Here is a 17,370-nt window from a genome sequence, read left to right as displayed (position 1 = left end):
CACTCTGTCCGGGCCAGCTGCCTTCCTGGGGTGAAGTCTCCTCAGCTGTCTCCTGACTTGGTCTGCAGTAAAGGTTGGTGGACTGGAGGAGCTGATTTGTCTGCTAGCTGATAGTGTTGATGGTGGTGACGATGATGATGAAGAAGATGGTGGGGGTGAGGGTGATGGTGGTGGTGATGATGATGATGAAGAAGATGGTTGGGGTGAGGGTGATGGTGGTGATGAAGATGGTGGAGGTGAGGGTGATGAAGACACAGTGAGTCACCCCCTCAATGTCCTCGCCATGTGGGTGCAGCAGCACGCTCCAGTCAGTGGTGTCATAGCAGTCCCTTAGGGCTTCCTCTGCTTCAGGAGACCAGACTCTGAATGAGCGTGTGGTAGTGGGCTGCCTCAGTACCAGTGGTTTGTACTGAGGCTGTAGGAAGACCAGGTTGTGATCTGATCTCCCCAGCGGTGGTAGTGGAATAGCCCTGTATGCATCCCTCACATTAGCATACAGCAAGTCTATGGTTCTGTTCTTCCTGGTGGGACAGTCCACAAACTGGAAAAAGGCAGGCAGTGTAGAGTCCATCGTTATGTGATTAAAATCACCAGTAATCACATAGAAGGCGTCAGGGTGCTGTGTCTGCAGCGCTGCGACGGTGGAGTGGATGACGTCACACGCCGCCTGTACGTCCGCTCTCGGCTGAATGTAAACACAGAATGTAATCACTGCTGAAACCAATCATCACATATTGGTTTCAGCAAATTAACAATGTGTATGAGACTGAAAATAACCAAATACATATATAGGTACCACTTTAAAATAAGACTACCTTTATAAAGGGTTTATTAGTTATTAATAATCAGTTATAACAGATACATAGAAATGGCAAAAATATAGATAGCTGTTGGTTCACTATTTGTTGTTGTTGCCCTTTCTACATATGTTTTATAACTGATTATTAATGATTTTTAAGGCATTTACAACCTAACTAGTACCCATTAATAAACTAATTGTAAACCATTTATAAACCCTTTATAAAGGTAGTCTTAATTTAAAGTGGTACCAATATATATTATGTGTAAACGGCAGATACTATAAAGAAAGACAGTCTAAATATACCCTAGAACTATAGACAACTGTAAAGTTCCTGTTTTTCCACCTAAGTCTAGTTCTATATTGGCAAAAACTAGACAAGATATATACAGTACAGGCCAAAAGTTTGGACACACCTTCTCTTTTTTAATGCATTTTCTTTATTTTCATGACTATTTACATTGTAGATTCTCACTGAAGCATCAAAACTATGAATGAACACATGTGGAGTTTTATACTTCAATATATATATATATATATATATATATATATATATATATATATATTCTAGTTTCTTCAAAATAGCCCCCCTTTGCTCTGATTACTACTTTACACACTCTTGGCATCATTCTCTCAATGAGCTTCTCTAAAAGAGGTGGCCACCTGAAATTTTGAAGGTTTTCCAACAGTCTTGAAGGAAGGAGGAAGAAAGAAGGAAGGAACTCTTGAAGGAGTTCCCAGAGGTGTTTATTAGCACTTGTTGCTCCTTTGTCTTCTTCACTCTGTGCTCCAGCTCACCCCAAACCTGGATCTGGATTGGGTTCAGGTCCGGTGACTGTGGAGGTTCAGCTCATTTTTTATTAAGTATATAAAACTCCACATGTGTTCATTCATAGTTTTGATGCTTCAGTGAGAATCTACAATGTAAATAGTCATGAAAATAAAGAAAACGCATTGAAAAAGAGAAGATGTGTTTGAGCAAAATGAACATTGTTGTTTTATTCTATAAACTACAGACAACATTTCTCCCAAATTCCAAATAAAAATATTCTCACTTACAGCATTTACTTGCAGAAAATTCAATAAAGTTCATATTCATCAAGTTTTAAGAGTTCAGAAATCAATATTTGGTGGAATAATCCTGTTTTTTTTGTTCATGAATCTTGGCATCATGTTCTCCTCCACCAGTCTTACACACTGCTTTTGGATAACTTTATGCTGCTTTACTCCTGGTGCAAAAATTCAAGTAGTTCAGTTTGGTGGTTTGATGGCTTGTGATCATCCATCTTCCTCTTGATTATATTGCAGAGGTTTTTAATCAGGTAAACTCAGAGAAACTCACCATTTTTAAGTGGTCTATTTTTTTTCCAGAGCTGTATATGTGCCTGCAAATGTTGAGTTTACGCAAAATTGTTGAGTAATGTTTGGAGATATATTGGAGATATATTTTTACGAAAAAATAAGGGTTTATAATATACTGTATTTGTATTTGTGTGTGTGTGATCTCTGCACATCATTCCAGTCTTTTCATTTCCTCCAACCTCCACATACACACACACCTACACACCTACACACCTACAGCTTCAAACTTGCACCCAGCTCTCGATGAAAAACAAAAGCAGATCTCTGATGAGAGAAGTTCTTTATTTCTGCGTGAAGCTTTATTGAGTGGAACCTTGAAATTTCCTCTCCTTTGTCCATTCACTCTTTTCAGCAGAGTCCTTCGCTTCAAAAGCAGCCTGAAGCGGGTGTTGGGGCCGGCCCGGCGCTCTTCCTGCGCCGCGTGTGCCGCTCCTCGGCTTTTTCATTCTTCTCGGCGGCTGCTGTTGATGTTAACTCTGCTCTCTTTCATCCTCCGCTTCTGTTGCGCTGCCTCCAGCCTTGACTTTAAGGATCGTTAAAATGTTTAACTGCAGACGAGCGCTCGCCTTAGAAAACTTAATTAATGTGCTGCTTGTGCTGGTGTGAGTGTGTGTGTATGTTAGCGTGAGTATACGTGTGTGTGTATATATGTGTGTGTGTGTGTGTGTATATGTGTGTATATGTGTGTGTGTGTGTGACTGGGTGTTCTTCTTTGAAAAACTCAGCATAAGAGGGAATCTTGAAAGTGAGGATGTTTCAGGTGTCGCTTTCAGTCAGTCATTTGAACTGGACCAAATCTCGAGACACGCAGAGAAGCAACACACACACATTTACTTACACACACACACACACACACACACACACACACTTGTGCACGCACAGCAAAATGTCATCTGTGAAGCCTCGTCTCTCTATACACACTCTATAGCTCTATTAGTGTCTCAGGGGGACGTCTGTTAAAAATATTTCACACTTCTACTCTTTAGTGATAAAACTCCTGCATCCGGACTGCCATTAAAAAACAGGAGGTCCAGTAAGTTTTTAGGCTTTTTTCTCGGTCACATGACATCATCGCAGCGTTCAGTAGCTCCTCCATTTCCACTCACTGTTGTGTTTTTATGTGGATCTGTGGAAACACCCAAGCGCCCAAAGAGTAATTGCAGTGCGCGGCAGTGGACAAATAGCTATTTTATGTAAATGAAACATGCAGCTCAGATGTCCAAGCAGTAAACAAAATATAAACGAGTTGCTTGGCCGTGAGCAGTGAACGCTGCACTTTCGGAATTCACTTTAAAAACAGTTTAGAGCATGGAGCAGCAGCAGCAGAGATAGAGTTTGTTCATGGCTGCAGTAATAATAACATGAGTAATAAGTCAGGTTAAACTGCACCTGAACAGCAGTTTTGAGACGTATAATTGATAGTGAGGTCAGATCCAGACTGGATCGTGTTCTCACCAGAAATAATTACTGTTTTAACACTTGTTGAATTTAACCATCTAAATAGTGCAAACTTTACTGGTGTAAAAAAAAAAGCCCTGAGATTTAAAACTCCTGCAGAGAAAAAATACTTCTGTTTGTTTGGTGTTTGTTGCTTTCAGTCAGTCATTTGAAGTGGACGAAATCTCGAGAAGCAACACACACACACTTTCACACACACTCCCTCACACACACGCTCCCTCACACACACTCCTTCACACACACACACTTATGCACGCACAGCAAAATGTCACCTGTGAAGGCTGCTGGCTTTAAGCCAGGGTCAGGCCAGGTCTCCGCCTTTGTGTCTCGATTATGGCCAAAGCACTTGGGCGTAAACAGTGGCAGCAGTGATGGCTGGTGGCTGGTGGCCTGTGAGGTGGCAGGACCTTAGCAGACGAGCTGAGGAACGTTATCGCAGCGAAGGCAGCTGCTGCGGGGGTCAGGTTAGGGTCGCTTTGGCCGAAAGTCTGTGGGCTGAAATCTGATTACGCTGGGATCCTCCAGCATATCGTGCATGCGCTGATTTTCAGCTTAAATCGAGTTAGGCAAATGCGACGTAACGAGAGTTATTGTTTGAGATGTTATTGTGACTTAAGGGATAAGTGAATGCTTCTGCATCTGTGTGTGTGTGTGTGTGTGTGTGTGTTTATATGTGTGCGTGTGTTTGAGTGCATGTTTGCTTGTATAGACTTTATATAGACTTCGTTTCTCAAAATGGATTTTTTGAAATGGAACGAACACATGGAGTCTGACAGCGCTGTGACTGGGAGTTTGACTGGAGGGTGTGTGAGTGTGTGTGCATGTGTGTGTGTGTGCGTGTGTATGTAAGTGTGTGTGTGTGTGTCTGAAAAATGTGTGTGTGTGTGTCGTGGTTGAGAAAGACTGACACTCTGTTTAAAGTTCAGCGCGAAAGGTTTGCTGCTGTATTTCAATCTGTCAGCCCGTGCTTTTCACTTCCCAGAACAATAGCCTCTCTCTCTCTCTCTCTCTCTCTCTCTCTCTCTCTCACTCTCTCTCTCTCTCTCACTCTCTCTCTCTCTCTCTCGTACGCTCGCTGCCTGTCCACTCACTCTTAATAGTGACTGACAGCGCTAAGGGCAGTGTGTATCCCGCACTGAGAAAGCACAAAGCCTCTCACTTCTCAGGTGTGTGTGTGTGTGTAGGCATACAGAAGTGTGAGGTCATGTATCTGTGTGTGTGTGTGTGTGTGTGTGTGTGTGTGTGGACTCTGGATAATGAATGAATGAATGGTATTCATTATAAGTTGATTATTTCCATATTGTTTGCTTTGGTTACTTTATTTTAAACAGAGGCTGAATTGTTTTTTTCTGTTACACATTTCAGGTTAAATCACTAGACTGTGTCACCCAATATAACAATATACATATATATATATATATATATATATATATGAATTTTAGCCTGTCCACTTATTCTTTTTCATTCTTTTGTTTAGAAAATTATTGATTTTAAGTTAAATGTGTTTAATGTTGCTGAAAATGCTTAGCTGCTCATTGTATTCTCAAGTGAAAATAAAGGTTAAATGATTGATTAATTGACAAAGGGATCAATAACATATGCTGAATTTAGTCCAGTTCAGGTTAACCTACACAATATATAAACTTTAAGAAACATTATTAATATTCCCAGGTCAGACTGAACCATGATTATCCTTGTTTAACATCCAAGAAAAGAATATTGATACACAAATACATTACTTTTGTGATTGCATTTTAATTTAATTATGAAATGAATACCTAGGATCATTCGAAATAAGTAAATGAATAAATATTTAAAATAAGTGTCTCTAATAACTGTGTGGTTACAAATCAACAGTTAATATAATAACAGTGTAACTACTACACATTGTTACATATTTAGTACAGTTGTACAGGTAATGTAATTACACTTTTAGAATTTTCACTGTTTAAAACACAAAATGTATGTTCATATGTGCAATTACATAACTTACTTTACAACTGTTATGAATGTGTAACAAAGTGTACTTTACTAGTAGTTACACTGTTATTACATGGATTGTTAATGTGTAACTACACAGTTATTAAAGACAAGTCAGTGCAACATATACACAGCACATATAATTTTTATACTTGAGTGAAGTAAATAAATATGATCTTGAAAACAGTAAACGGAAAAGAGAATTAAAGAAGAATTGTGCAGAAAGAAAGATGTTCACCTGTGGAGTGGCAACAATTAGCTATTGAGGTGTTTGTTCAGGTGGAACATAAAGTTTGTCTGATTTTGCTATTTATAGGTTTATGTTTGAGTAAAATGAACATTGTTGTTTTATTCTATAAACTACAGACAACATTTCTCCCAAATTCCAAATACAAATATTCTCATTTAGAGCATTTATTTACAGAAAATGAGAAATGTCTGAAATAACAAAAAAGATTCAGAGCTTTCAGACCTCAAATAATGCAAAGAAAACAAGTTCATATTCATAAAGTTTTAAGAGTTCAGAAATCAATATTTGGTGGAATAATGTAAATTGTTGAATCAGCTTTATGCTTCTTTTCCATTGGCTTCTAGCACATTTACTCAATTTGCATACTGGGTGTGTCCCCTAGTTTCTTTTATTTTTATATACTTTTATTTCAAATTTTTATTCCATTCTCTCCACAATTTATTTGGCCAATTAAAAACTCCAACCCACTCATTAAGTCTCCCCCTATCCCTAGTGATACTCCAACACCAGGAGGGTTAAGAAGACCAGCACATGCCTCCTCTGATACATGTAAAGTCAGACTCCGCCTCTTGCTTTTTGAACTGCTGCTGATGCTGTAGAATTGCCGAGTAGCATCACAGTGCTAGCAGCGCTAGCAGCGCTAATGTTCGGAGGAAAGCGCAGCGACTCGGTTCTGATACATCAGCTCACAGACGCAGCCTTGTGCTGATCGATCCACATCACCATAGAAGTGATGAGGGGAAAGAAAGAGCGCCATCTACCCACTGTAACGCCCAGAGAGAGAGAGAGAGCAAAACCAACTGTGCTCTCTCGGGGCTCCGGCAGCTGATGGCGAGTGACGCCTAGCTTAGGTAAACTTAGGTTGATTATACTGTATGATTAATGATGAATAACTGATTGGCTGTACAGTAATGTTGTTGTAGGCTGTAAGAACAAGCATCATTTTCTGAGCTCTTTTAATAATGTTATTAATAATGTATTATTATTATTATTAATAATTATGATTATTATTATTATTCTTTAGAGAGAGGTAGAGTATATATATACATATGTGTGTGTGTGTGTAGGTGTGTGTGTATGTACATATATATGTGTGTGTGTGTGTGTGTGTGAGACAATGTCCGTGTCTGTGTGTGTGTGTGTTTATATGTGTGTGTCGCGCACGCTCTGGCCCTTTAAGGGCTGATCTAAGAGCTTAGAGCCAGGGAGCGAGGGGAGGAGAGACGGAGAGAGAGAGAGAGAGGGAGGGAGGGAGGGTAACACAGAGCGAGAGAGAGCGAGAGAGAGAGAGAGAGAGAGAGAGAGAGAGAGAGAGAGTATGTGTGTGAGAGAGTGTATGACGGACAGAAAGAGGGAGAGAGAGGGAGAGGAAGAGTGTGTGTGTGTTATTGAGAGAGTAAGAGAGAGAGAGAGAGAGAGAGAGAGATAGAGGGAGTGAGCAGTGGGAGAGGTTAGAGGAGCAGTAGGCTGTGGGGAGTGTGTGTGTATGAGTGTGTGTGTGTGTATGAGTGTGTGTGAAGCGTGAAGCTGCCGGACGTGCATGCTGTCGGATCCGTGCGTTTGAAAACACCCCCCAACCCCGGTCTCCAGCATGCTCACTGAGCCTGAGATACCTCAGGAGTTTAACAGGTACGTACACACACTCTTTTAACACACACACACTTACATTAACACACACACACACACACACACACTTCTGTTCTTCACAGCGGTTCGGGACACAAGGAGATAGAGAAAATGAAAGAATGAGAGATTGAGAGAGCTGCTGCTGTTGCTCTTGCTGTTTCTGTTGCTCAGGACATGTGCACGAGTGTGTGTGTATGTTTGAGTGTGTATGTTTGAGTATGTGTGTTTGAGAGAGTGTGTGTGTGTGTTTGTTAGAGAGTGTGTATGAGTGTGAGAGAGTGTGTGTGTGTGTGAGAGTGAGTTGTCACTGTGGACAGTGGACTTTGTTTCGTTGTTTTGATGAAGTGGAGTCAGTGCTCTGTATATATGAGTGTGTGTGTGAGAGAGAGAGATAGAGTGTTTGTGTGTGTTTGTGTGTGTGTGTGTGTGTGTGTGTGTGTAAAGGACAGAAAAGAAAAGAAAGTTCATGCTCACGCTCGGATGTGCGTGTGAGTGTGTGAGTAAGTGTGTGTGTGAGAGAAAGAGTCTCGAGCATGCTGTATGTTTTGGTCGTTTTTTGGTAGTGTCCATCTGGAGAAAACGTAGAGAAACCAAGAGAAATCTCAGTTCTTTTATTTCTGTTTACGTCTCAATCTGTCTCAATTTCTCTCTTTTTCTTTCTGTTCACCTCTTAATCTCTTTCAACATGTCTCAATCTTTGTCTTTTTTTCTCTGTATATCTCTCAATTCCTCTTAAATATCTCTCAATATCTCGCTCTTTCTCTCTATTTCTCTATATCTTTGTCAATCTCTTTCAATCTGTCTCATTCCTTCTCTATTTTTCTCTGTATATCTCAAGCTATCTCAGGTTCTCTCTTTCAATCTCTCTCTCTCTCTCTCTCTCTCTCTCTATCTCTATGTCTCACTCTCTTGCAAGTTACTTGTCCTTCTTTTAAACTCTTAAACTCTCAAACACTCAAAATCTTAAAGTTGAGTCTTGAGTCTCGTCTTTTTCTCATTTACGTCTCTTTTTCAATTGCTTTCTCTCTTCATATCTGTGTATCTGTGTACTGGACAGTAATACAGATTGTGCAACGTGTGATGAGTGTATTATAGCTGTTTATATGTATGTATATACGTAATAGATAGAGAGATAGATAGAAAGATAGAAGGAGTAGGAGTAAAAGAGTGAGAGTAAGAGTGAGAAAGAGAAAATAAGTGTAAGAGTGTGTGTGAGAAAGAGAGATAGACGTAGATAAACTGAAAAAGAGAGAGAGATAGAAATGAAGACAGAGAGAGATTGTGTAAGATAAGCACTTCTCAGGAAGCTGGTTAAGAAGAGGAGAATCCCCCGTCGCCGTCGCCGTCACGCACTTTTCTTCTCCTCCTTACACTTTTCTCTTCTTCACTCTTTTTTCGTCTCATCTCGTCTTGTCTCGTCTCACACTTCTGTTTAACTCCTTTTTAACTCCTGTTTGACCTGTTTCTCTGATTTCTGAAGATGGAATAAATAAATTGATTAATTGGCCAAAATTTAGACTTTATAACAGCTTTTTATGCTTTGTGCTCCTGATTTTTTTTTTGTTTAGTTTGTGTAAAATCAAATTTTTAACTGTTTTTAGCTTTAAAAATTAAAAGTAAAATAAACTGACGTCCCATTTGTCTCTCTCCTCACCCGCCGCTTTTTCCCCTCTTTATTGCCCCCATATGTCCGCTGTCCCGGGCCTCCTGCCGCCCGACGTTCTCTCCTACTTTCCTCCCGCCGCTTCCCCCCCTCCTCCCCTCCCTCGCCTTTTTGTGTCAACAAAAAAAGTGGCTTTTACTGAGGAATAAAAACACAGTTTTGATTCCAAAGCTCCGGCGGGAAGATTAAACGAACGTAATTCCCTGTTTTAATGCTTCCCCTCCCCACCCTACCTACCCTCCACCACCACCACCATCATCATCACACAGCCCTCCTCTGTCTGTCAGTTTTTTTTTTTTATACATATATTTTTTTATATATTGCATTAGAGAGCCGCACTGTTTTGCCACTAATCTTTTGTTCGGCGATAAACTCCCCGGTTTTATCCCTGAATTAAGAACACATTTGTACGACGGGGGAAAATGTGTTTTTAATAAATCATTCAGCCGGAGAAAAGTGTGTGTGTGTGTGTGTGTGTGAGAGAGAGAGAAAGAGAGATAGAGCTAAAGCTAAAGAGAGAGAGAAACAGATAACAACAGCTATGAGGAATTAAAAATTTAAAGGATTACATAGAAAAGCAGAGGGTGCGCAGATAAAAGTAGGGATTACAATGACTTAGAGGGGAAGGATGGGTAAATTCTGCTTTCTAGTAATGCACTCCATCAGTGGTTAAGGAGAGAGAGTGTGTGTGTTTTAAGTGTGTATATGTGTGTATATGTATGTGTGTGTGTGTGTTTATGAAGTGCCTATGTTTAATGTGTGTGTGTGTGTGTGTGTGTGAGCGCCTGTCTCTTCTGCACTGATGCTGGCTGTCTCGCTGTCTCTGTAAGTCAGTTCATTTCTCATTGTATTTTCTATATATTTGATATTTGAAATATAAAGCGCTTTTGTTTAAGCTTTTTTTTAAACATATATTATTCGATAGTATTTGTAAAAAAAAGTATAAACCATTCTAATTGAGGTTTGTTGTCTGTTGATGTTTGCGTAACTTAAACAAACGTTTGTTCGGCTGCGTCAGCAGCTGTAACTCTGTAGTCGTCCGTCAGAATCACGACGAGTGTTTCAATAGTTGTTTTATTTGTGTTTGAGTTAGCAGCAAGCGCTGATGTTAAAATGAGAACTGTTGAATTTTAAGTATTAATTTGATTAATTTGAGTCGATTATTAATATTATTTTCTGTGCTGATTTATTTCTCTCATTTTTTATGCTGTTTTTTTGCTGTTTCTGACTGTTTTCAGCCATTCAGTTTTTTGCTTTTTACGTGAGAACAGTTTACGCGAGAGTGCTTATACTAAACTGTAGACGCTGATCTCACTGTGTTATAATAATAATCCAAATAATAATGGAATAGAATAGAACTGATTCTGTGAAATTAAAACTTGTAGAAAAGACTTGATAGACCTGTTTTTGTCTGATATTAAAATTTAATTTTAACATGCAAAAAAAAAATAAGTTGGTGTATGATAATATCATAAGTAATAACAGCACAATAACAGATTCATAACAGTATTATATACATAGTATAAAAACTATAAAAAGCACTAAAAACCCTACTACCTCACTGGACTCTATTGCACACTGTGTAATAGAGTAATTACTACCTCACCTGGTCCTTTTTGCACACTGCAAAATTTGCACACTTGTTATTTATTATTTTTTGTCTGTATTGTGTTGTATTGTCTGTCTGCACTTTTGTACTGTTGCACTATTGTTCTGTCTACACTGTGTTTATGTGCACCATGGTCCCTGGAGGAACGTTGTTTCGTTTCACTGTGTACTCTGTATATAGCTGAAATGACAATAAAAACCACTTTGACTTTGACTTTGACTAAAGCGCACGTTAAACTGCGAACTGTAGAAATTTTATAGTGTTTTTAATTTAAGTATTAATTTGATTAGAGTAGATTATTCATATTTTATATACTGATTTGTTCCTCTGTTCTCATGTAAAAGACTGAGGCAAAAAACATAGTATATAAACATGGTATATATACATGTATATATAATAGTAAATATATAATATTTATATGTATGCTATTAGTAGTGATGTGAATGATTATTGTTGGTCATTGTAATTTGTTTTAACAGATTATTATTAGTAATAATAATAATAATAATAATAATAATAATAATAATAATAATAATAATAATAATAATAATAATAATAATAATAATAATAATAATAGATGTATATGATGTGTAGTTAGTTGAATAATCGTAGGGCTTCTGGGAACGAGGACACAAGACTTTGTGGTCAAACTGTGACATTCCTCAGAAAGACAGAAAGAAAGAGAGAGAGCTTTTTAACACTGCTCCATTTGTCTCTGTGCTTTACTGAAGGATTCTCTCACCTCTCTACCTCTCTCTCTCTCTCCCTCCCTCTTTCTTTCTCTCTTTCTTTCTTCCTTTCTTTCTTTCTTTCTTTCTTTCTTTCTTTTTTTGTCAGTTGTTCTTTAATGGTTTAGTGATTTAGTCTCGCAATATGTCTCAATCTCTCTCTTTTTCTCTGTATATGTGTACACCTCTCTCAATCTTTTTTAATCTGTCTTAAGTCTGTCTCTTTTTTCTCTGTATATCTCTCAATCTCTCTTTTTTTCACTGTAAATCTCTCAATCTCTCTTTCAATTTCTGTCTTTTTATCTGTGTGTCTCTTAATCTCTCTCTCTTTTTTCTCTATATATCTCTCAATCTCTCTCTCTTTTCTCTGTATATCTCTTAATCTCTCTCTTTTTTCTCTATATATTTCTCAATCTCTCTCAGTCTTTTTCAATCTGTCTCAGTCTGTTTTTTTTTATCTGTATACCTCTCAATTTTTCTCTTTATTACCTATATATCTCTCAAACTCTTTCTTTTTTCTGTATATCTCTCAATCTCTCTCAATCCTTTTCAATCTGTCTCAGTCTGTCTCTTTTTTCTCTGTAAATCTCTCAATCTCTCACTTTTTTCTCTGTAAATCTCTCAATCTCTCACTTTTTTCTCTGTAAATCTCTCAATCTCTCACTTTTTTCTCTGTATGTCTCTCAATCTCTCTCTCTCTCTCTTCTCTATATATCTCTTAATCTCTCTCTTTTTCTCTCTGTATATCTCTCAATCTCTCTCAATCTTTTTCAGTCTGTCTCAGTCTGTCTCTTTTTCTCTCTGTAAATCTCTCAATCTCTTGCAATTTCAAAAACATATCTCTCTCTCTTTTGCTCTCTCTCTTTCTGTTCTCAGTTATTCCTCAGTGATTGTATGTGACCATGTTCTGAGTGTGTTCATTTATTAGTCAGTAAGCTGCTGTTTAATAGCATTAGCTGGAGTTGTAATTGAGTTGAGTTGGGGTGTGATTATTGTAATTATTTGATCAGGGCTGCTGATCGGATATTGTTACTCTGATTGTTTTATATAAAGACGATGAGGATGATGAAGATGAGATGAAGATGAGAACTTTCGCTGAGTGTGTGTGTGTGTGTGTAGTTAAATAGGTCTCATGTTGTGTTAACTTTAACTTGTTAAGGTGCACAGTGTGTCTGTCTGTGTGTATTTGTGTGTGTCTGTGTTTAAGTGTGTGTGTGAGACAGTCACAGAGAGAGTTAGAGTAAGTGTGTGTGTGTGTAAAAGTGTGTGTGTAAAGTGTGTGTGTGTGTGTGTTCTCTGTCTGATGGACACTCTCTCTCTTATCCACTGTGCTCTATTCAGCGCAGACTGGCTCTTTTGTCTGGCCCATATTGTGCTTCCTCACACAGGCTTGATAACCGTGTCTCCATGCTGGGGGGGCCGGTGAAAGAGGGGCTGAAGAATACCAGAGGAGAATGCTAAAAGCCCCCCTCCACCCCCCCCCCCCTCTCACATCTCCTCTCTCTTCTAGCCCCTGCCCCTCCCCCCGGTGGTCAGCTGACCCCGCGGTCAACCAATGGGGCGGATGGAAAAGTCTGTTTTTAGGGCTGATCTGTAGGTTAACGCCGAGCGCAAGAGTCCAGAGTTTAGGCCCTCGTTTACTCTCTCTGTAACAAACATATGAGAAAGAGAGAGAGAGAGAGAGAAAGAGAGGATGGGGGGGTGCGAGAGCTAACAAGAGAGAGAGAGAGAGAGAGAGAGAGAGAGAGAGAGAGTGCGAGAGCAAAAGGGGGGAGAGAGAGCGCGAGAGAGTAATGAGACAGAAGTCATATGACAGCAGGTCAGGGGGTTACGGGTCAGATGTCAAAGCAGACCATTGCATCACGGGCAGAGCAATAAAAATCAATGGCTGCGCCGCTTAATGGTTTCTGTCACTTTGAATGTCTTCAGAAAGAGAGAGAGAGAGAGAGAGAAAAGAGAGAGAAAAGAGAGAGGGAGAGAAGTAGTGTGATAAATAGAGTGATAGAGACATGAAGAGAGAGAGATAAATAAAAAGAGAGCAAGGAAGCTTCAGAGAGAGAGAGGGAATCAAAAGCGAGAAGAGAAATACTGTAGATTGTGAGACAGTGGAGAAAAGGTGAGAATGAGCGAGAGAGCAAAGAGAAAAAAGAGGGCAAGAGGGAGAGAAAGAGAGAAGGTTATACTTAGAAAAAGGTAGCAAGCAAGATAGAAAAGAAATAGAATGAAACAGAGAAAGAGAGAGAGAGAGAGAGAGAGAGAGAATGAGGATAACAGGCAAGGAAGAGGAGAAGCTGATGAGAAACATAGAATAAGAAGAAACAGATGAGAAAAAGAGAATGAAGAGAAACAGGTGAGAAAGAGAGAATGAAGAGAAACAGATGAGAAATGGAGATTGAAGAGAAGCTGATGAGAAAGGGAGAATGAGGAGAAACAAATGAGAAAGTGGAAAAGAGGATAAACAGGCAAGTATGAATAGAAGCTGATGAGAAAGGGAGAATGAGGAGAAACAAATGAGAAAGTGGAAAAGAGGATAAACAGGCAAGTATGAATAGAAGCTGATGAGACAGAGGAAGTGAAGAGAAACAGATGAGAAAGTATGAGAGTTGAAATGGCTGGAATTGAGAAGGAGAGAAGGAGCAAAGAGAACAAACAGAGTCCTAGAGAAAAAGAGAGAGAGAGAGAGAGAGAGAGAGAGAGAGAGTGTGTGTGTGTGTGTGTGTGTGTGTGTGTGTGTGTGTGTGTGTATCTGCTCCTCTCTCCAGACTGCACAATAGCCTCTCTGTACACTCAGGTACTTCAGGAAAGGGAGGAGTCGTCCTGTGTGTGTGTGTGTGTGTGAGAGAGAGAGAGAGAGAGAGAGAGAGAGAGAGAGAGAGAAAGAAAGAGTGTGTTTAACAGTAAGTGACTCTTTGTACATTTGAATATCTCCTGCCTCCGCCTCATCCCTCCGTCCATCACTGAGCCGCACATCTCCAAACTTCACATCACAGCAACTTTACAGGAGAGAGAAAAAACCTTCTCCACTTTCAGTGGAAGTCAATGGAAAATGAGTTTATTTCGGGTCGTTTTGGAGAATTTCTATTGGTCTGATCACTTAGAAATTTTGTAGAAGTGTGAGGGAGAGTTTGTGGGTTCGGATTGTGTAGTAAAATAAAAATCGACCAAAATTGTGATGCTTGTTTTTTATTGGACGACGACGATTTTACAGTTTAAAGTGGCTTTTTTTGAAAGTGTGTGAACTGAGATCTGATGTATGTCTGTCAACACACAGAAACACACACAGAAACACACATTTACATATTTCTACACACTTTTACACACTTTTACACACACACTGTCCACTGTCTAAGCTGTTTCTTTAGAGTTATTTAGAGTTACTATAGAGAGGAGAGAAGGCATGAGTGAAAGGATGGTTTGAATGGTGAAGCAGAGCAAAAAGAGATGGAGCGGAAGATCTTAAGAAGATCTTAGCCTCTTTTTGTTGGTGTGTGTGTGTGTGTGTGTGTGTGTATACATATATATATATTTATGTATATATGTGTGTGTGTGTGTGTGTGTGTGTGTGTGTGGAATCTCTCCAAGGTAAAATGTCAGTGAAAATCACGGCCCTGTGAGTCAGTGTAAGAGAAATAAATAATCAAAGGAGAAAGAGAAATGACAGGAAACTCTGCAGACGGCTAAACTGATGACTAAACACGCTGGCGAGCGTGTGTGTGTGTGTGTGTGAGTGTGTGTGTGAGTGTGTGTGTGTGTGTGTGTGTGTGGCTGGTTGACAGGAGGAGTTGTCTCAGCGCTGTAGGCACGGTGAGCTGGCCACTACCTTCTGCCTTTAGCCAACGAACGAATGAACGAACGCACAAACGAATGAATGCATGCATGCACACTGCGCTAACTTATTTAAGTGTGTGTGTGTGGGGCTGTGTGTGTGTGTGTGTGTGTGTGCGTGACTTCACCTCCATGTCTAAATGCTAATGGATGACAGTGACATTAGACTCTGTGTTCTTGCCTTTTGTGGAAAAGGCTGGACAGGAAACCGGGGTGGCCCCACCGCCTTCCAAAACCAGAGGGAAAACACAGAGGCTGCTTTGTGTTTCGGCTCTCCGTGCGCGCTTCGCTTCTGTGTGCGCACACACACACACTCACACGAACACACACACACACAGATGGGAACACGTGTGTGTGTGTGTGTATATAAGTGTGTGTGTATGCGAGTGTGTGCCCGGCGTACATGTGCTCCAAGTGAAAAGTCTCTTTTATGAACTCTCCGTCTCGTTAAACGGGCAGCGGCGGCGGCAGCAGCAGCGGGAGCACTCGCTCACATCCCTTAGCTCTCGCGCAGCAGAAGCAGCTCCTCTCGCGCAGGAGCAGCAGCTCGCGCCCTGCTCTGCTCTCTGAGAGACTTAACTCTGAGATTAGAGCGCGGAGTGTGACTGGCTGAAGCGTATAATGTGCTTTTAAAGCTTGTGGTCATACCGGCACACTTAGCGCTCTTACGCTCTTAGTCTGTGGCACGTATTCCTTACACTTTACTTTTACTGCTTTCGATTGAATTTGATAGGAAATTATTTCGTTTACGCAGCTCGTTGATATAAAAAAAGAAGAAATGGCTTTAAAAGTGCAGATTTTGCACTTTCAGATCGTGCCGTGCTTGCATTTCTAAATAGAAGATTGTTAAGTATGTTTTAGAAAGGAAAGATGAGTCTTTTAAAAGTGTTTGGAAAGATTTTACTATAATTGTAAAACCTTGCATAGTTACACAAGCAGGTTATAGCCAGTTATAAAAGAAGTTATAGCTCACACTGTCGCTTGTTTGATTGTTAGATTGTTAAGCGTATTTTGTCACAGTCAGCTGAATATAAAAAGTTTATCTTCACTTCGCTTTTACACTGAGAAGTTGTTTTAGCTTCAAAAGAAAGTCGAACAGAGAGAGCTTTTTTCAAGCTTTCTTAAGATGTCAGATCAGTGTCACTCTTTTATCTGCTCCACCCCTTTAAATAAAGAGAGAGAGAGAGAGAAGGAGAGAGAAAGAGAGAGAGAGAGACTATAAATATCTATGAAGCAATATCAGTAAATGACTTGCTCTGAAAGGCCTGCAGTTAAACACAAGCAGCTGATTGTCCAAAGTGGAACGGTGGTGTTTTTAGTAAAAGCAGTGCAGATTAACCTATTTATACAGAATGCAAAACAAATGTAAATGCAATATATTATATATTGTAGTATGCATTTGTGTAATTACACATATATACATATATAATACATATATTATTGCTGACAGCCAGGTAACTTCTAAAGTTAGTCCATGCTTTAATGCTGACTAGAACAAGAAAGTCGACCAAAGAGCAATTTTAAGTTTTGCTCATGATGTCAGATCAGTGTTACTTTTCTGTCTGCTCCACCCCTTTACATAGATAGAGAGAGAGAGAAGAGAAGAGAGATAGAAAGAGATGCTATAAAGATCTATGACGCAATATCAGTAAAGACTGTTCTAAAAAGCTGTTGAAGTTTTAACAGTGTTTGTAATAAAAACAGTGCAGATAAACCTATTTATACAGAATGCAAATCAAATGTAAAAGTAATTCATTATATATTTTAGTCTGTATTCGCGTAATTACACAAGTACTCACAAGTAAAAGTTCTAGGTCACATTGTTTCTTGTTAATTGATTGATTAAATGATTGATTATTTAGATTCCTATTAGATTGTTAAACATATTTTGTCAGAGCCAGATACATTTAAAAGAACAAGAATAAGTCGACCAAAGAGTACTTTTAAGTGTTACTTTTTGGTCTGCTCCACTCCTTTAAATAAAAAAAAAGAAACAGAGAAAGAGAGAGAGAGAGAGAGAGAGAGAGAGAGAGAGAGGGAGAGAGAGAAAGAAAGAATACCTATTTATAG

General features: G+C 39.4%; 1 protein-coding gene across 3 annotated transcripts in view; it reads left to right on the top strand.

Moving 5' to 3' along the window:
- Positions 1-7,156: 7,156 nt before the first annotated feature.
- Positions 7,157-17,370, top strand: part of sox5 (SRY-box transcription factor 5) — a 158,064-nt gene continuing 147,850 nt past the window's right edge. For all 3 annotated transcript variants that reach the window (XM_022671756.2, XM_022671758.2, XM_022671755.2), the window contains exon 1: positions 7,157-7,478. In XM_022671756.2, coding sequence (XP_022527477.2) covers positions 7,441-7,478 — 38 coding nt within the window. In that variant the 5' untranslated portion in view covers positions 7,157-7,440. The remainder of the gene's footprint in view (positions 7,479-17,370) is intronic.

This window comes from Astyanax mexicanus, chromosome 2, assembly GCF_023375975.1.
Source record: "Astyanax mexicanus isolate ESR-SI-001 chromosome 2, AstMex3_surface, whole genome shotgun sequence".
NCBI classification, from domain to species: domain Eukaryota; kingdom Metazoa; phylum Chordata; class Actinopteri; order Characiformes; family Acestrorhamphidae; genus Astyanax; species Astyanax mexicanus.
The sequence above is the reverse complement of the archived record's forward strand: the minus strand, read 5'-3'. Positions and strand labels throughout refer to the sequence as shown.